Source organism: Halichoerus grypus, chromosome 14 (genome assembly GCF_964656455.1).
Source record: "Halichoerus grypus chromosome 14, mHalGry1.hap1.1, whole genome shotgun sequence".
Classification (NCBI taxonomy): Eukaryota; Metazoa; Chordata; class Mammalia; order Carnivora; family Phocidae; genus Halichoerus; species Halichoerus grypus.
The window spans coordinates 16,644,420-16,664,357 of NC_135725.1; the positions used below are offsets into that span (position 1 = coordinate 16,644,420).

At 42.3% G+C, this 19,938-nt stretch overlaps 1 protein-coding gene and 1 non-coding gene across 4 annotated transcripts in view; both read right to left on the reverse strand.

Moving 5' to 3' along the window:
- Window positions 1-6,549: 6,549 nt before the first annotated feature.
- NMRK1 (nicotinamide riboside kinase 1) overlaps window positions 6,550-19,938 on the reverse strand; it is a 37,661-nt gene continuing 24,272 nt past the window's right edge. For 2 of the 3 annotated variants that reach the window (XM_036070475.2, XM_036070472.2), the window contains exons 8-9: window positions 18,399-18,482; window positions 12,636-13,812 (exon numbers count right to left, since the gene is read on the reverse strand). In XM_036070475.2, the coding sequence (XP_035926368.1) occupies window positions 13,793-13,812; window positions 18,399-18,482 (104 nt within the window). In that variant the 3' untranslated portion in view covers window positions 12,636-13,792. Of the gene's footprint in view, window positions 6,681-12,635; window positions 13,813-18,398; window positions 18,483-19,938 lie in introns of those variants that run through there. The other variant, XR_004910270.2, reaches the window with a different exon arrangement.
- On the reverse strand, window positions 15,474-15,587 carry LOC118521747 (small nucleolar RNA SNORA12). The gene has a single exon (XR_004910274.1). It is a non-coding gene; the product is annotated as a small nucleolar RNA SNORA12 (small nucleolar RNA).

Below are 19,938 nucleotides of genomic sequence, written 5' to 3' on the forward strand. Positions count from 1 at the left end.
ATCCTGAACCTGCTTACTCTGCCTTGCTTTGCTTGCCTTGCCTTTCCTTTGGAGACCGTGATAAAGACTTTCCCCTTGCTCCTTCTATCTGCAGAACCCCCGCTGTGCTTCCCCATGTGGTCCTGCATGGTGTGGTGGGCCCCCTCCTCTTAGGAACTGTAACTATCTTTTCAGTGGCAGTGACCTCCTGATTTATTGGTTTTACTATTCCTGAATAAAAAGCAAACCCACATTCTAGAACGGGTAGGTGTTATCGGGCCCCTCCAAAGGCCTGAACAGATAGCTTCGGAAGGTGGTGCAAAGTATGACTTTATACCATGGTCACTGATATGGGTTCTCTCCTTCTCTCCTCCCATATTTGTTTCTAATCAGGAAGATGGGAACAGAATTATCCACAGAGCAGGGCTCTGACTGGCCACAATTTGCCCACTTTTCATTTACTCTTTGAGATTCTGACTGTTGACTTCCTAGAGCAAAATAATTTAACCAAGAAGTTATCAGTCATTCTGCATCTTATGTGTGAAAGATTCTTCAGGGTGGTAGACACAAGAGGAATGTAATTCATGGTCCAAGCTTTTAAGTACAGCAGGGGAGCAAAACTAGAAAATACTGCACAACTGAGATGATCTAGTGTTAATGTAGTATAGATGAAGTAAGGTGTAATGGGAATTAAGGAAAGGGAAGGACAGTTCAAAAGTGGCATGAGAGCTAGATCTCAAAGGATGAATTTAACTCGAAGAGGTAAAGAGGTGGGAATGCTCTTTGCAAACCAATTCAAGTTGGTTTAAGCCAAACAGAAAGAAGGATTTATCGTTTCTTATTAGTGAAAAGATCAGGCATAAGTAGATCTAGAAGCTCAAACTATATCCTCAGGAATCTGTTAGTGGCTGTTTCTTGTACTATATTGTACTTTGCCAAGTACTACTCTTTTTTAAAGGTTCCAACAAAAGATCTGGGCGGGGCCTCACTGGACAGCTTGGGTCATGTGTTCTACATTGAATCAGCTGCTTGACCAAGGGGTTGTGGTTTTCTGATTAGCCAGGGTCACATGTCCACCCCAGAACTGGCTGTGGAGTCAGCCACTTCCAAAACTATGGACTTGATGAGTTTGATGTTTCTCAAAGGAAATTCTGGGTGATGTTCCCAAAAGGTAAAATTAATTCTGGATGGGAATGTACACAAATCTTTGGTGTCCTCGGGGAAAAAAACAGCATGAGTAAGGTGGAAAGAAAGGCAAAGACCAGTCTGATGATAATCCACATAAAGAAATAGAGGGCAATAAATTGCAATAATTCAGGTGGTATAAAATTGTTAGACGCTTTCAAAGTCAGACAGAGGAGTTTGGATGAGTCACTCAGCAACAGAGATTCATTTTAGATTCTGAAGCAGTAGAGTGATACTATGAAAGTAGTATTATGGGAGGATTAATCGGACAAGAGCCAGGGGATAAACTGCTGTCAGGAAGACCAGATGAGGAGATTGTTCAAATAATCCTGAAATGATGTGATAAAGATTTATGCTAGACGGTAATAGTGAAGGAAAGGGAGGAAGGTAAATCCAGATCATAATTTCAAAGGAAAAAAAAAAAAGGCAGAGTTGAATATAGGGGATGAATAAAGAGAAGAATCAAGAAGGATGACGATGGTTGTAGCTAAAGTTACAAAGATATCACTAAGAGAAATTTATAAAGAGAGTGGATTTCTCCTCCTCCCAATGCCCCCGCCCCACAAGCCTGCTCTCTTATCCTGTGATTTCCATCAGCAGGCTGGATAAAAATTGCTAGAGATCCTAAGTACTGGGAAATCATGGTACCCCACCTCCACCATCACGTGCGATTCCACATTAAAATAGAAAACGATAGAATAAGCATAAGAAGTCCAACAGTCATGATGTGTCACATGACGATGCTGTGATGTTTGTCTACAATCACAAATATCGTTTTACAGTTGGCTCTCATTAGAAATTTACTTGCTGATACCCTAATTCACGCTTAGTTTATGTAAGCCAGCACTACTTGTAAGTAATAATGTCCTCATTTCTCACTTTCAGGTTGAAAACACACATTCTTAGACTGTATGTGTACTTTGGATTTTTTTTAAAGGCAACTATTACAATGGTGCTCTAATTCAACTGAAAGTCTTTTTTTTCCCCAGAGGAAATGAAAACAGGTTATTGAAGAGATATCTACACTCCCATGTTCATTGCAGTATTATTCATAATAGCTAAGAAAACAACCTCAGTGCTCTCCAATGGATGAATAGATTAAAAAGATGTGAGATATATATATATATATATATATATGTATATTCATGAATTCCTATGAATACATATGAATATATATGAATTCTGAAATTCTTATTTATAATTCCCAGCTGTTTAAAAATAAAAGCATATCTATCTAATCTTAGTAATTAGGGCTATTTAATAGGGGTACCAATTATATGTAGACATAAGGAAAAGAAGAAGGAAGGAAAGATGACAAGTGCATCAGGTTAATCTCATGATTAGGGAGAGGACTGACAGGCAATGAGATTCACCTTCTTTTCCAGGTTCCCTTCTCTGCTCACTAGATCAGAGGATGGATTCGCCTCCATTTTAGGAAACTGGAGAGATTCAATGATTTGGATGATAGAATACAGAGAATGTGAGAATCCCCCAAGGAGTAAATTCTAGCATGGGAAAAGAAAGCTGAGTACAAGGTCACAATTTCAAAACTATTGAATACTGGGTTAATGGGGTGTGCAATCAGAGTTATAGGTGAATGTCTCATCACGAACCTTCCACTGCTACAGACTTCAGGTTTTTTTCTTTTTGCCTTTAAATAATAGCTAATATTTAATGGAGCACATATCCTGTGCCAGATTACTATGCTCAATGAAAAGCATTTGCGTGGGTTAAAAAATTTAATAGTCACAGCAATTTTATAAAGTAAGTTTATCATTATCGCTCTGTTTCACAGACAATGTGACTAAGCCTCAAGATGGACAATAACTTGCTTGAGGTCACACAGCTAGGTTTGATTCTGCTCTATATGATGAACCCCGAAGCTCCAGTTTTCAGTACCACGTTATACTCTTTTCCAAACAAATAGAGAAACACTTCAATTTCTTTTAGCCAGGTTCAATGTTCCAGCTGGAAGACCAGGAGGTGTATTGCTGAAGAAGAAGGGGCAGATGGAAGCTGGGAGGTATTCTCTGCCACATTCCATAAAGCAGTGCAATCACTTTTTCCTAGTACAGGAACTGTTTCTTCAGCTGAGCACCAGATGAAGTAACTGGCTTGCATTAGGGATTGTATTTTCTAAAGAGTCCAACCACATTTAGCCCTGTGGGAAGCTCTGACTATATGTGTATTTGGAGAGCTGGTGAGAGATCTTATAAGTTCACATCTCATCCCATGGTACCTGCCAGGCATGCATTGATTACCCCCCCCCCGCCCCCGCCACCACATCTCTCGCTTCACTAAGCCTATATAATTGATTGGAATTTGATGCAATGGCACTCTCCCGGCCGCCCTGTCTCCTTTCCACCCACCTTTTGAAATGATTTTAGACTCCATTTTTTAAGAAAGATTGTATTTATCTATTAGTCATAGAGAGAGAGAGAGAGAGCACAAGCAGGGAGAAGCGGCAGAGGGAGAGGGAGAAGCAGACTCCCTGCTGAGCAAGGAACCCGAGGCGGGACTCGATCCCAGGACGCTGGGGTCATGACCTGAGCCAAAAGCAGATGCTTAACCGACTGGGCCACCCAGGCATCCCTAATTTCAGACTTCAGAAAGGTTGCAAGAGTAGGGTAGAGCAATTTCATATAGTCTTCATTCAGCTTTCTCCAATTTCAAGATCTTGCATAATGGTCAAAACAAAGAAGTTGGTATAACAGCATTAACTACGGTATTTATTTGCACTTCACCAGTTTTTCTACTCATGTCTGTTTAGTGTTCCAGAAGCCAATCCGAGATCTGGCATTACATTTAGTCGTCAGGTCTCCTTTGTCTTCACCAGTCTGGGACAGCTCCTTAGTCTTTTTCTGTCATAATCTTGACACTGTGGATGAATACTAACCATTTGTTTCATAGAATGTCCCTCAGCTGGGCTTATTTAGTGTTTTCTCATAATGAGATTGTGGCTCTGCAACTCTGGCAAGAATACCAGAGAAGGGAATGTGCCCTTCCCACTGTATCATATTAGGGGGTATGTGACATCACGGAGTTTTTCATCAAGGGCGTGGCATGATACAACTTACAATTTGAAAGGATGACTCTGGCAGCTGGGTGCAGAATGAGTTGGAGTGGAGGGAGCTTGTGGTCAAGGCCCTGGTTAAGAGACGATGGGTGAAGGTAGCCTGAACAAAGGCTGTGGCTATAGGGGTGAGGATGAACATCTGAAGATGGGATTTCTGAAGTGAAGCTAATAGGATTTGGGAGCTGTTTCCATAAGCGAAGTGAGAAGAGGAACTGAGGATAATTACTAGGATATCAGGATAACAGGTCGATGGTTGATGCCACTTTCAGTTGGTGGCCAAAGTCTTTGTAATTCAGATTTTTTTTTTTTTAGATTTTATTTATTTATTTGAGAGACAGAATGAGAGAGGGAGAGAAAGAAGGGTCAGAGGGAGAAGCAGACTCCCCGCTGAGTGGGGAGCCTGATGCGGGACTCGATCTCAGGACTCCAGGATCATGACCCGAGCCGAAGGCAGTCGCTCAACCCACTGAGCCACCCAGGCGCCCCTGTAATTCAGATTTCTTAAGATTTAAAAAATAATAATTTGCTGGCATGTGGCTGCTATAAGAGGCTGTTTGAACGTCTGTGGAAAAAAGATACAGAAAGAAGGAGGAGATGCTCAGCCACGCTTTTACTCTTGTTTTCAAGTTTAGGGTTTGGAAATTCAGCATCTTTGTTGTGTATGTTTGAGCGAGACAGAAGTGTCAGCATCTCGTCATGACTCTCATTTTCTCCAGGTAAAACAGAATTTTCATATGTACTTGACAAATGTTTGTGGAACACTGCATGAAAGAGTCAGTGCTTCCGAGTCAGGGTCAAAGGAGGGTTTACAACAGAATGTGATGGGAGCCGTTGCAAATCTTCCCATGGCCAAGGAGTGTTTCATATAAACTGGCTTTGTTCTGAAGTCAAAAGAGTGAAGCCAAGAGGGAAATTCAAGAGGAAAGTAGTGAAGATGAATCTTTCTTGCTCATTTCTGTTAGAGATAGAGGGGAGAAGAAAACCAGATTTTCCTAAAGTTGGGGATGTGCCCCTGAGTTTCCAAGGGCCTAAAAGCTAGTCCTAACTCTTACAGTGCATCGTAGAGGAAAGAATGCATTTTAGCTGATACTTCCCAATAAAACAGACGTCTTTAACTGCACATCAAATTCATCTATAGAGCTTTAAAAAAATACAGATGCCCAGGACCCATCCCAAGTGATTCAGATCTATTATTCAAAATGCCTTTGGTTGGAAGTGGCAGAAATGCAACACAAATCAGCCTCAGCTGACGATTTGGAGTGGGTTGTATATTATGATCTATGCTGCATAACAAATCACCCACTTACCCCAAATGTAGCAGCTTAAAACACCGTGACCTTGTACAGTTACAGCGGATGGGGATTTTAGGAGTGGCTTAGAGTCCCTCACCAAGTTGAAATCAAGGTGTCGGTCAGGCTTTAGTCACCTAAAGGCTTGACTGGTGTTGGAAGACCCGTTTCCAGGGTGGCTCAGTTACATGGCTGGCAAGCTGGTGCTGGCTATTGGCAGGCGGTCCTACTCTTTGCCACATGGGCTTTTGCACAGGGCTGCTTGAATATTCTCACCATATGTTGGCTGGTTTTCCCTAGATCAAGTAATCTAAGAGAGCAAGGCAGAAACAGCTTGATCCAATATTATGGCTGGGATTAAGGTTTCTTTGAGGAGGAGAACGGTGATGGTATTCATAGGTCAGATCATCTGTTGTTACAAAGGCTGAAGACCCTTATATAGAGTTTCAGGCCCAGAGCAAACATACCATATGTTCCATTCATTTTTTATAGGGTGAAAGGATTAAAATGTGTATCGAATGAGGTCTTGAAGGGGAAAGAATAATAATTAAAAAAAAAAAACACAAGGGTTATATGTGACTTGCCTCTAAGCCTGGGTTTTCATCTGTCATAATAACATTTTAACATTTGCAGAGCCCTTTAGATTCTATCACACAATTTTCTAACACCTTATTTGATCTTAAGAACAATCTTAGGTTTGTAGGATGGAGTCAAGAGGGTTGGGACTGAAAGATGGAGCTAATAATAGTGAACACCCACCAACTGCCAGGCATTTGACTGGGTGCTTTATATTCATTAACCCTTTTCACCAAATACCACGAGGTCAGTATTAAGAATTTCAATTTTGAGAGAGGCTTCGCTTCCTTGGGCTCAGAGAAGTTAAATGGCATGCCCATGGCCAAGCATCAGCGTTGGAATGAAAACCTAGGTTTTCCTACTCACAGTCCCACGTGCTTTCCATTTGGCTGCTTCACGGTTCAGCATGACCAGCCATGGCTGCCACTTTCGCCGTGAGCTGCATCCTTGACTTGTCTTCATCTCTGGCGGCGTGGAACTCCCCAAAAGCCAGAGGGCCCTGTCACCGCAAGCCCACACTTACTGTGCCCTCAGCATGAGTTGCTTTTTGCTTTGGTGAGCACTTCATTACAAGCCTGTTGGAAAGAAAGAAAAAAAAAAGAGGACAGAAGAAAGTATATGGGATTGGAAAAGAAATCAAGTTCACAATTTATACAGAAATAAATCCAATTCTCTGGGATTGTCTAACTTTGTTTGATTTTTATTAAAAATCTGGCTCCGGGGGCGCCTGGGTGGCTCAGTCGTTAGGCGTCTGCCTTCGGCTCAGGTCATGATCCCAGGGTCCTGGGATCGAGCCCCACATTGGGCTCCCTGCTCGGCGGGAAGCCCGCTTCTCCCTCTCCCACTCCCCCTGCTTGTGTTCCTGCTCTCGCTATCTCTCTTTTCTTCTGTCAAATAAATAAATAAAATCTTAAAAAAAAAAAACACCTGGCTCTGATGCTGACTCCTTTGGTGGCCTCAAGGAACTCGACACCTCATTTTCCTTTGTTGTCAAGTCGGGTAATACTTCTTAAGCTTGGCCTAAAATTCATGGATGTGGAAGGACAGGCATGGGAAGCATTTTGTGCTCCTCGAAGTGTTTGGGAGACATAAATGACTTTCAGGCTGCACACATCATCCCTTTTACTAACGACCTCAAACTTTCTAAACGCTCTTATAATTTACAAATATGCCTAAATGTGATTTGAGTCAAGGTTTCCAGCTGCAAGTAAAGATTACTTTTCCATGCTGTTTGTGGTTTACTAAAAGCAATAACAGGGGACCCTGGGTGGCAGAAGCGGTTAAGCATCTCTCTTGACTGTGGCTCAGGTCATGATCTCAGGGTCGTGAGATCAAGCCCTACGGTGGGCTCCGCACTGGGGGGTGGAGTCTGCTTAAGATTCTCTCTCTCTCTCCCCCTCTGCCCCTCCTCCCCCTCTCTTTCCCCCTCTCAATAAGTAAGTAAATAAAAAGATAAATAAAAGCAATAATAATACCTTTGGTTATCTAATATAGATGTCAACTCTCCCATCAAATAAATCTTCTATTTCTGTAGACTAGCTACACAATAAGTCCTCAATCGAGTATATGGTAAGCACTCTACAGGTGATGGATATTTTTTTAAAGATTTTATTTATTCATTTTAGAGACAGAGAGCAAGAGCGAGTGCCTGAGCACGGGGGCGGGGGAGGGGAGGAGCAGAGGAAGAGGGACAAGCAGACTCCACACTGAGCTCAGAGCCTGAGCTCCCACAACCCTGAGATCATGACCTGAGCTGAAACCAAGAGTTGCTGTTCAACCGACTGAGCCACCCCGGCGACCCAAGATGATAGCTATTTTTATTATTGAATGTATTTTTCTTAAAGCTAGGTTATCTCCTAAGAATTTTAAAAGTCAGGCAAATAACTGTTTAATCAGGAAATCCAATAAGCATCTATATACTGCCTATTAGTATGATTGGACCAGAATGAGAAGTCATGAAGATCGGCATAGATCTAAACAAAATAGCTTCAAGTGCTGATGCCATCGATCTCTGTTGCCTTTGTGCTTTCCTCTACCACATCCCCAATTTGTAAAACAGGAAGAGAGACAAAAAGTGAAAACTAGGATGAGCAAGTCCCACCAGAGTTCCCACTGGGTGTGCCTTTTGCCCAGAGAGAGAGAGAAGCAACTCACGCATGCAGGTAAGTTCAAGGAGTGTGTTGAACATGGTGTTTTGAATTGCGTAGCAGAAGATCCCGGGCACTCCTCAGCCACCTGACTATTGTGTTGATTGGTTCTTGGATTTCGAACTATAAAGCCCTTTCGTGGTATATAAAGTGGGCGACCAAGAGCCTGCAGGTGTGATTGCAGGCCAAGTGCAATGGCGACAGCAAGCCAAGTCACAGCGTTCTAGGACTCGCCTTATAGGACAGTATAGTATGGTGGTTGAGAGCTCCCTGCTTGGGTTCCAAAACCTGGTTCCAACAAGCGTGAGCCGTGGAACTTTGGGTAGTTACTTTACCTCTCAAAACCTCATATTTATGTGGTCACGAATGAGAGCCAAACCTCACTGGAGACATCACTGCCAAGGCTCAGGAATGGCTGGAAAGTAGCTCTGGTGTAATGCTGACAAAACCTGCTAGAAATCCATCCTCTAGAACTTTGGGAACCACCACCCCTTTAGGGGGCCGTGGAAAAGCGGCTCAGTGGGGAGGTGCCTCCCCAGAGGTATTCGGCTACCTGGGAAGGGAAAAACATGTAAAGGGCCCAGGTTAATTTTTACAGAGGAGGCAAAAAGGAAGAATTTGGAGTGATAAAACCTATAACTAGCACGAGTGTGATTCGGCAATATCTTTAGGGGCTGATAATACTGATTCTTTCAGGCTGGTAGTGTCCAAGTAACATTCCGCGGGGCCTGTCCTGGGTCTGCAAGCTGCTGTTGGTTCTCTGTAGAGCAGTCGTTTTGAAAGTGGTCCCTGGGTCAGCACTGTCGGCATCACACGGGAACTTGTTGGAAATGCAAATTCTAGGGCCTTATCCCAGGCTTACTGAGTCAGAAAGTCTGGGGTTGGGGACCAGCCGTCTATTTTAACAAGCTGTCCATGTGATTCTGGTGCATGCTAAGGTTTGAAAAACACTGGGATAACAATAAGTTCTGGGATCTTGTGCAGGCTTGGAGGGAAGAGTCAATACAGATTTCTTTATCCGAGCTTTAGTTTCAATTTTTTTTTTTTTAAGACTTTATTTATTTATTTGCCAGAGAGAGAGAGAGGGAGAGTACAAGCAGGGGGAGCAGCAGGCAGAGGGAGAAGCAGGATCCTGGCTAAGCAAGGAGCCCAATGTGGGACTCGATCCCAGGACTCTGAGATCATGACCTGAGCTGAAGGCAGACGCTTAACCATCTGAGCCACTCAGGCGCCCCTAGTTTCAATTTTTAATCTTGAAGAACGTGACCTAACTCTTTGGGATCTGGAAGCACACAGGGAGCATATTATTATATCTCCACTTTCGCCTTGACGACGTGTTTCTGGACTCGTGGGCATGCACTTATCAGATATGCTCACTTTGGTAAGAAAGCTGATGTTCTCTTATTTGCAGGTCACACTCCTTTGATTAGATCCCTGAACCTGCTATTGCCATTTCTTTCTATTTCTGTGTGTTTGCAAAAAAAATGAGCGCAATGCCTCTTCTACTTTTTCCATATCCTTGCTCTTCCCTAACTCTCCACCACGGATGGACTGTTGGAAGAGCAGCTAGGGCCTCAAGCCTAAGGTCAGCCCAGCCAGATAGCGGCATGGAGCACTCATTAGCTTCCCACTGCTCGTGAGCAGGCTTGTCTCCTTGACTAGGCTCCAACAGCCCAGAGCAGAAAGTTTCACGTTTCCCTGACTCAGCCCTTGTCTTCCCAGGCTCCTCAATTTGCAGTCTTCAAAGGAGAGAGGACAGATGATGTAGTCTGGCAGATGACTTTTCTGCCCTTTCTTGCTTTGAAATTAAAAAATGTGTGTGTGTGCCTATTTGAGCAGTGTGGGGATGGTGACCTGGCTCTCATCCTGCCACTAACTAGCTGCATGGGGTTGGGCAGGTCACCAGCTCCGGTTTTAATTTCCATACTGAAATACAAGCGAGGGTTGGACCAGCTGATCCTGCTCCAACATTTTGTGATTCTGTGCACTACCACGAGCGTGGCCTTAAAAGGTTAACTTGGGTTTGAATCTCACCCTCTACTGTGACAGTCCGTATAAAGTTCCTTTGTGATTCCTTCCTCTGATATTAAGTATGATGAAGCCTTCCTACAACAAATTCACCTAAAAGGATTGAGGCTACTTATGCACAGAGTGGAGATGTCAACAGGTTTGCTCCCTTCAATATATAAAGAGCATCTGCCTTTTGAAATAGATATAATGTCTCATCAACTGTGTGGGCAAGAGGCACTGCAGTGTGAACATGCACAGCCAGAAATGAGAAATGAGGTAGTCTTCATTTTGAATTCCTGATTTATTTCTCACTGATAGTAGTAAGCAAAAAGATACTTATTTCCTCTCAAAGGGATTTGACTATTTCTATTTTTAATGTCCTTTAAGCCTTTTCATCTCCCCTTCAAGGTAAAGAGTCTTTCTCTGACCTAGTTTCGCATGCTGAAATGGGGAGAAAAGTCAAGTGTAATGATCCTCAATCAGCAGGGACATCCCTCGGGGATGGGGGTGGGGGTTGGGGAGAAGAGGGTATTTCAGAAATTCTTGGAAATGATGTTTAAAAAATTATGTCTAGATTTTATTCTTTTTGTTTTTAAGATTTTTTATCTATTTGTCAGAGAGACAGAGAGCACAAGCAGGGCGAGCTGCAGGCAGAGGGAGAAGCAGACTCCCTCGATCCCAGGACCCTGGGATCATGACCTGAGCCAAAGGCAGGCGCTCAATGGACTGAGCCACCCAGGCATCCCTAGACTTTTATTCTAAAAAAAAAAAAAAAAAAAATTCCTACTGTTTTGAGAACAGTAATTTGGAATTCGAGCAATCCAAGCTTGATAAAATCATGGTCAGGAAGGGTAGGCAGAGAAAAGGTTGCGGTAGGCACTTTGGGTTGCTCATTTGTTCCCTCCTCCTTCCTTGCTAAAAGAGGATTGATTTTGTTCCCGTGGCAACATCCCCAGACAATGAATCATAATTGGTTCAAATCTGTCATGGCAGTCTCTGTCTCGCCTCCCTTGCAGTGAGAAGTGGCCACGTGAGCCAGTCCTGGCTCCAGAGAGATCGGAAGGAGTCTGCTGGGGACACTGTTGGGAGATTTTGGAAGGCATGGGCTATCTGTGCCCCCCACCCTCATCTTCCTGCTTTGATAGCTGACACTACATTGGGAACTTTCAAGGCCTTCCTGTGACCTCCTGGTGATAGGGCCACAAGCCAAGGATGGACAACCCTGGCTTTTTTTCTGACATTTTTGAGTTGTGCAAAAGCAGAGGTGCTGGACAAAATACAGGACACCCAATTAAATTTGAGTTTCAGAAAAACAACAGTCTTACATATGTAGCATTTGGGACTTATTTATACTTATTTATAAATAACTATAGTTTATCTGAAATTCAAATTTAACTGTGTATCCTCTAATTGTGTTGCTTTTTCCCCTAAATCTGACAACTCCATGTGCAAACTCTGGACTGCTGGCCTTGAACTTTCTTCTTATGTTAAAAAAAAACAAAAACAAAAACAAAAAACCCGATGAGTTTAAGCTACTACTCAAAAAATATATTGGTTGCATGTGAATTCATTCTTGATGTAATAGGAATTTGCTTTTGTACCCAATATTTTTTGGGGTGTTCATCATGTGCCAGACACTGTGCTGGTTCGCAGAGATGTGTGTGTAACTCAGTCACAGCGGCAAGACCTGTGTTCATGGAGCTTCTCTGTAGCTGGAGAGACCAGCGCTAAATGAGCGATTTTAAATGAGCGATGGTAGTGTAATTCCAATTGTGATTAGTGCTCTGGAGGACAAGTAGGGGAGCTTTGCGAGCATCTACAGAGGGAAGTTCTCCCTGAGGTAGGATGTCAGGGCACTCTGAAGGAGGGGCGGGGGGGCAGGCTGATTGGAGGGGAGGGGTGTGCAAGTTTGCTCTGAGCATTGGGAGCAGCATGTGTGCGCACTACGAGGCAGGAAGGATCCCGGTAAGTTTGAGGAGAGGAGGTCATGGCACTGAACAGCAATGGGTTGAGTGATGGGCAATGGGCAATGGGAATAGAGAGGCAAACGGAAGCTAGTTCAGGAAGTGCCCTGGAAGCCATATTAAGGAGTTTGAAGTTGATCCTTACTCTACGCTACACCACACTATCAACTACTGTTGATATGAAATAGAGACTTCCAATAGTTTGAAATAAAAACTTCCCACAATTTGATCAGAGTCATATAGCTGTTAGGTGGGAGAACCGCCATTTGGGCTCAGGGTTTGTTTTTTTGTTGTTGTTTGCTTGTGTAAGCGTGTGTGATCCAAAACCCCTCCCTAATTACCACTGAGTACAAGCTAGTTAGAGATACAGAAATAATGAGAGCTGATCAAATGAGTCTGTAAAGACCAGTTAAAGTTAAGGTAACAATGTATTTATATTTGTAAAGATTGAGAGGATTGGGAGCAATCTGTTACAAAAACAAGAGGTTGATCAGTACAGCAGATAATTTAAATTTCAGCATTGAAAGAGGCCTCAAAAAATTATACAATTCAGATCTCCTGTCTGTTCCTTTCCATGAAAGGTACTACTTATTTAAGTAACCATAACTGATTTCTGTGACTTTAGACCATTGGTTTGACAGAAACAACAAAACACAAAAAATACACTCTATTATAACAAAGTATCAACACAAGTGACACAATGATCCAGTGGTTTTACACATATGTAAGAAACAGTAACAAAACACACACAAAGGGGAGCCTGGGTGGCTCAGTCGGTTAAGCATCTGCCTTCGGCTCAGGTCATGATCCCAGGGTCCTGGGATCGAGCCCTGCATCGGGCTCCCTGCTCTGCGGGAAGCCTGCTTCTCCCTCTCCCACTCCCCCTGCTTGTGTTCCTGCTCTTGCTCTCTCTCTCTGTCAAATAAGTAAATAAAATCTTAAAAAAAAAAACAAAACCCACACACACAAAAGACACTCTAGTAAATTGTTGATTTATTCAATGTGACCGCTAAAGCCTTTATTTGCAGGAAATGGGCATTGGTATTAGATGGTAATGAATGTTATAAAAATAGAAAAATATCAGCGTGCATTGAATCTAAGGTTAAGTGCTTTGTGATACTTGATAGGCGTGTATATACACACATCACACACATATATACCCACATACACACACACAGAGACACATAGGTACACATACACACAGCCACATACAAGCACAATAGGTTACGTATATACTGGATTGTGATGTAAATCTTATTTCGTACTCTGGGTCCCACTCAGAGAAGTTTGACAATCACTGGTCCAGAGGAACTGACTCATTGTGAGCTATGCTATCTCTCTGTACTCCTTGGAGCAGGAACAACTCATTAAGGTAAATTCCTGTCCGGTGGTGTGGATAACGATTTACTGTTCCACATGTCGGGGAAAACCATGTGTGATAACACAAACAAACGAACCAACAGCTGTTATCATACCAAAGTACTTATTGTATCTTGGCTAAGGTTCTTAAATATCCTCCTTTGAGTTTCCTAATTCATCCCAGGAAGGATTCAGTGCACTCCATCTTTATGTTGTTACTTGCAAACCTTGGAAACAAATATAAGTAGAAAGAAATTAATAGAGAACTCCAATTCTCATTGTGTTAAATCTTCACACTATCAACAGAAAATCTTTTTTTTTTTTTTAATGTTTTATTTATTCATGAGAGTCAGAGAGAGAGATAGAGAGAGGCAGCGGCAGAGGGAGAAACAGGCTCCCCACCTAGCAGGGAGCCCGATGCGGGACTCGATCCCAGGATGCTGGGATCATGACCTGAGCCGAAGGCAGACGCTTAACCATCTGAGCCACCCAGGCGCCCCTCAACAGTAAATCTTAATCTACTATTAAGATTACAGGGATTCTGGAGCCAGACATGCTGGTTTTCCATCAAGAACTAAATAGAGGCCAAGTCTCATTCTTTTAATCCTTAGACTAAATTTAAGCCTAAATTAAGATATCAGATATCTAATATCGTTTGCAATTGGTATAATAATTGTTGGCTTCAAGGAATGAAATAGTTTGAAAATTAGAAGAATATCACAAAGGGTGGCTGGTTGTAGTAGAACTATTGTTTTAGAGCATTTTCTTTGATTTTGGGGAAAGTGCATGAGTACCTTTACTTTTTTTCTTCAACCAAGGAAGCCTAGCTGAATACTTGGTGATTTGGTTTGAAACTCAGTGATAAACCCATTGCATTCATATTACAGAGCTCGTGTTGGAGAAACACATTTTTTTAGTGTAGTATTTAATTTCTGAAGTATATACATATAAATATGATTATACTCTTTGACCAAGCAAGCGCTACTTCTAGAAAATTTTAATATAATTCCAGAAGAAGAAAACAAGTGATATGTGTAGATATTTTTATAGCATGTTATTTGCCAATGTGAAACACTTGTAAAGGTACTAAATACTCAGCAATTGCGAATTGGGTCATTAATCTTATGATAATTTGGGCTATTATATTAATTATACTATTACTTTTAATTGGACATTATATTTTAAATTCGATGTAAAAAAATGCCAAAAGAGGGGCGCCTGGGTGGCTCAGTCGTTAAGCATCTGCCTTCGGCTCAGGTCATGATCCCAGGGTCCTGGGATCGAGCCCTCCATCGGGCTCCCTGCTCCGTGGGAAGCCTGCTTCTCCCTCTCCCACTCCCCCTGCTTGCGTTCCCTCTCTTGCTGTCTCTCTCTCTGTCAAATAAATAAAATCTTAAAAAAAAAAAAGAAAAATGCCAAAAGAAAAATACACACCTTTTATTAAATTTTATTTTGCAATTTCTTATTCCTTTGATTTGAAACGAGACATGTGACATCTTTCTTCTGCACTGAGATATCAATGCCAAGTCTTATAACTCACTTGTAAGGAGCAAAATAGAACTCAGCCTTGACTCCTTTAACTGGAAGAGCTATTTAGTTTTACTCAGTTTCATTATATAATAAATTCTATAAAGCTCCTTTAAATATTCAAAACTAATGTAAAAATATTAAAAAAAAGAAATGAGCATTGCGATTAATGATGTAACCATGTAAGAGGCTGATGTGAACAGCAAAAATGTTGGATGTGTACTCATGAAGATGTTAACATTGCTGATTGGTGGGAATTCAAGTGATTATTTTCTCTTTTTTATATTAAAACTTTTTTTTTATAATGAATATGCTTTTTTCCTGAGAGGAAAATAGACATTTTTTCCCCCTTTTCCTTTCCACATGTGGGAGCCAATCTCCCGTCAAGCCTTGCCAGTTCCTATCTAGTATATGTGACAGAGTCAGGCTCCCTCGAAAGCGTAACCAGCATGCCACGGAGAAAACGACCACTGTGAAAATAAACGTTCTGCAAAGGAGTCTGAAAGTTCTGGGGGCTAGACGGCCTTGTCATTGTGAGGATAGGTAATGATTAAGTTTTGCCTCAAACACTGAATTTAAATAAGGATTAAATTAAACATATAACTTTATGTTCTTACTCTCTTGGGTCATTTGTTTCATTAATCATTAAATTCGATCTCTGTGTCCCTCTCATTATTATTACTTTATCACAATTATGATTTTATGGGCTTAGAAGGGAAAGTTAGTTCAGCAGGATTATGAGAGGTTATGAGGAGCCTGCAGAGTAGTCCACTGAAACCTAGGAAAGGCCTCCTTGCTAGCTCAGCCCCCGACCGTGGGTTAAACCAGGCTATGCGAAGGAGCCCTCCAGGCAGCCCTGCCAGGGCACCGTGGTTGCAAGAACTGGGAAAGGTGGTAGGTTACTATAAATAACACCCTAACTTATTTATGCAACTGGGGAAAAAAACCAAACAAACTGATACAGATCTTAAGAGGTAAGAAAAGCTGATCTGCTTTGGATTTTATGTCTCTTCTACCATTTGTTATTATTTTTTTTTCTACTAAACTTTATCTGGTATCTAGAGCACAAGCAAGATAGCCTTAAAAGGCATAGGTGAATACTCCTTTCCAGCCCCTAGGACGTAAGCAAGGTAAGAGCGTTGCCACACACATGGACATGTACTCTCTCGTGGGCTTTCCGTGTCCATCAAAACATACCTGCTGTTCTTGGGCCTCGGAACAGATGGCAAAGGCTGATATTTGACATGGAACAAGCTTGCAGTTTGAGCTACTTGGTGAAGGCTCCTTTTATCTTTATCAGGAGATGGATCACAAGGCCAAACTCCAGAGTATGACTTAGTCACTAAAAAAATGGACTTAAGCACCGGCCATTACCAAGGGGATGGAAAGGTATAGGTGTCCAGCAGCTAAAACACCCTGAAGTATCTCATTAGGGCCAGAAAGGGGGCCAATCACTCTCAACCAAGTGGCTCTGGCTCAGGTGCTGAACTCCTCCCTTCACTCTACACTCTTTATAGCCCTTCAAGTCGGTGACCTGAGCTTCCCTGCCTTTCATCAAAGTAACAGATGGGGGGGGAGGGGCAGGCATATATGCCAAGGACTCTAAGTTCCTCTTATAAGAAACTTTAAAATGGTCCTGAGATTTCTTCAAATGGAATCATGCCTACATGAAGGGCTGATGCTGAAATCAGGAGTGTGTAGGCTCAGTGGGCTGGCTGGGCTCAGATCCCTCGTAAGATAGGAATTTACTGAGAACAAAGGAAATCTAATTCTTATTAAGAGATGATGACATCTGGCCTAGGGTAGCTGCTTCTCAAAAGCAGGTAATATTCTCCACTGCAGGAGTGACTCACACTGCCTTCTCTTCAATGAGTGAATGATTGCATTTTGCACGTGTTAACCGTGAAAATCCTTTTAGTTCCAATAGTTCAAATACAACAGCACCTGGATCTATAGTTTTGTTCTCCCAGCAAGCTTTTTCATCCTCCTTCTGGTTTCTACCTCCTGCTTTGCTCTCCTTTTGGGGGGATATTTCTCCCGCTTAACAGGAGGCCTTAGGAGAGGCATTCAAGGACAAGATGAGTCCATGATCCAGTCCTAGCCAATCAGAGTGTGCCATCTCCAGAGTGAAAGCGATTAGTTTAGCCCAAGCCATGTGACCCAAGCAGGACCAATCCAAATCTTCCCTGGGACTTTTCAGCTGGGCCAAAATGCAAAACTGCTTTTTACAAAGCTTTTTTAAAAAAAGTAATTTTAAACATATGCTAAAGTGGTGAGAATCATACATGAGCTCCTTGGAACTCAACACCCAGCTTCGACATTTATCAACCAAAGGGAAATCTAGAGAAGGATAAACTGTCTTTTTCTACTGGGGATGTTGCACCCTGGAGAATGGTGCTGTCAACAGCCATCCTATCTGTTGGTGGAGTGAGTCTGACTCCAAAAGAAACCCAAACAGCAATGTGGAATTATAGCAGAGCCTTGAAGGCTACATTTGAGCTCCTTAATCCAGCTGAGCCTGAAGCCGAAGCTACCCCTGTACTTTCTTCCTGCTTAACCAGATCAAGGAGAGTTTCTGGTTCTTGCAAAATGTGGCATCTAAGATGAAAACCTTAAAGAAATACTCATTAAATATTTTTTAACACCTTGTGTTTATTTTTGAGGTATCTGGGGAAAAAAATTCATGCGAAATCTTTAAGAGGACTAAAGGGAAAGGAGCACTTTAGACATATTAAAATGAGATCATCAGGGGGCGCCTGGGTGGCTCAGTCGGTTAAGCATTTGCCTTTGGCTCGGGTCATGATCCTGGGGTCTTGGGATCAAGTCCCGCATTGGGCTCCTTACTCAGCGGGGAGCCTGCCTCTCCCTCTGCCTGCCACTCCCCCTGCTTGTGCTCTCTCTCTCTCTGAGATAAATAAAATCTTTAAAAAAAACAAACAAACAAACCAAACGAGATCATCAGCCCTTTAACTTCACTCTGCCCAAAGGATAATGTCAGTCCCACTGTAATAACAGCCATCTACTAAAAAAATTAAACTATGTAACATACACATCATGAAGGGCTGTAACAATGGGTGGATATTTTCACCCTTAAAAAAAAAAAAAAAAAAAAAACCTCATACACAAAATAATCAAGGCCTCAAACCCATTCGGAGTCTCTGATTCTGAATTATCTTCAAAGCAAGGAATGAATGGATACAATCACTCCTGAGCATTCAGGTAAGCCATTCTTGGGTATGTAATGAACTCTTTTCCTGGCTGTTCCTTCACCATCCACAATACTTACACTTTTGCTTTGCTAGTTCTTGTATTAGATCTTCATACACTTGTGAAAAGAGATCCTCTTCTGATTTTGTTCCATCTAGGTAAACTGAAAAGGAGAAAGGAGAGCGGTTCAAATGCCAATGGGCCTATTAGTAGAGGATTCTTACTCTGGCATCTGACATCTCTTAAGAATACTAGTAAGTTTAGGGGCGCCTGGGTGTGTCAGTCAGTTAAGCATCCGATTCTGGATTTCGGCTCAGGTCATGATCTCAGGGTGGTGAAATCAAGCCCTGCGCTGGATTCTGCCCTGGGCGTGGAGACTGCTTAAGAGTCTCTCTCTCTCTCTCTCTCTCATTCTGCCCGTCCTCGCTCAAAAAAAAAAAAAGAATACTAATAGATTTAAATAAAGAACACAGGACCTTAAACACTGAAAAAGAAATTAATAGCCATTAAAGACAGAAAGAGATTACAGTCAGGAAAAATAGATAAACAAAAATTGGTTTAATAGGGAGAAATGCATATTAACAGATGTGGAAATTATTATTATTATTATTATTTTTAAAGATTTTATTTATTTGAGAGAGAGAATGAGAGAGAGCACATGAGAGGGGGGAGGGTCAGAGGGAGAAGCAGACTCCCTGCTCAGCAGGGAGCCTGATGTGGGACTCGATCCCTGGACTCCAGGATCATGACCTGAGCCGAAGGCAGTCGCTTAACCAACTGAGCCACCCAGGCGCCCGGGAAATTATTTTTTGAAAAAGAAAGCGTTAAATGGCACTGTGTATGTGGCCCTTTAGCAGCACTGAGGTGGTGCCTCCCCAGAAGAATCATTTAAGGGGGTGGTTCTCCAACTTACTTATGCATCAGGATCACTCGTGAAGCTTTTTTTTTTTTTTTTTTTGGTGCAAAAAGGTGATTTTTATTAAAGCATGGGGACAGGACCCTTGGGCAGAAAGAACCATGCAGGGGTTTGGTCTCTGCCACGTGTACTGACTCAGCATTCTCCAGGCCTGGGAGATATGTATTCTTACCCAAAATGGCATAGGTAATTTTAGAGAAAAGGTGGAAGTCCAATAGGTTAAAGGAAGAAAAGAACGCTTTAATCAGAAAACTGGAGGTAAGAGATAAATTTGCTTGTTAAGAAAAGGATGCACAGTTTGGAAGGGCTAGAATGCAGGAGGTAGGAACACTGGAGAGATGAGATTTTAGAGCAAGGCTGTCTATGCCTTAGTCTTTAGGGGCCTGTTTGGATTTTATCCCAAAAAGCTGGAGACTCTTTTTTTTTTTTTTTTAAAGATTTTATTTATTTATTTGTCAGAGAGAGAGCACAAGCAGGGGGAGTGGCAGGCAGAGGGAGAAGCAGGCTCCCCGCTGAGCAAGGAGCCCGACACGGGATCCCATGACCCTGGGATCATGACTTGAGCCGAAGGCAGCCGCTTAGCTGACTGAGCTACCCAGACGTCCCACCAAAAGCTGGAGACTCTTTGCAGGCATTTAAGCAAAGTGGGGGCATGGTTAGATGGGCATTTTTTTTTTTTTAAAGATTTTATTTATTTATTCAT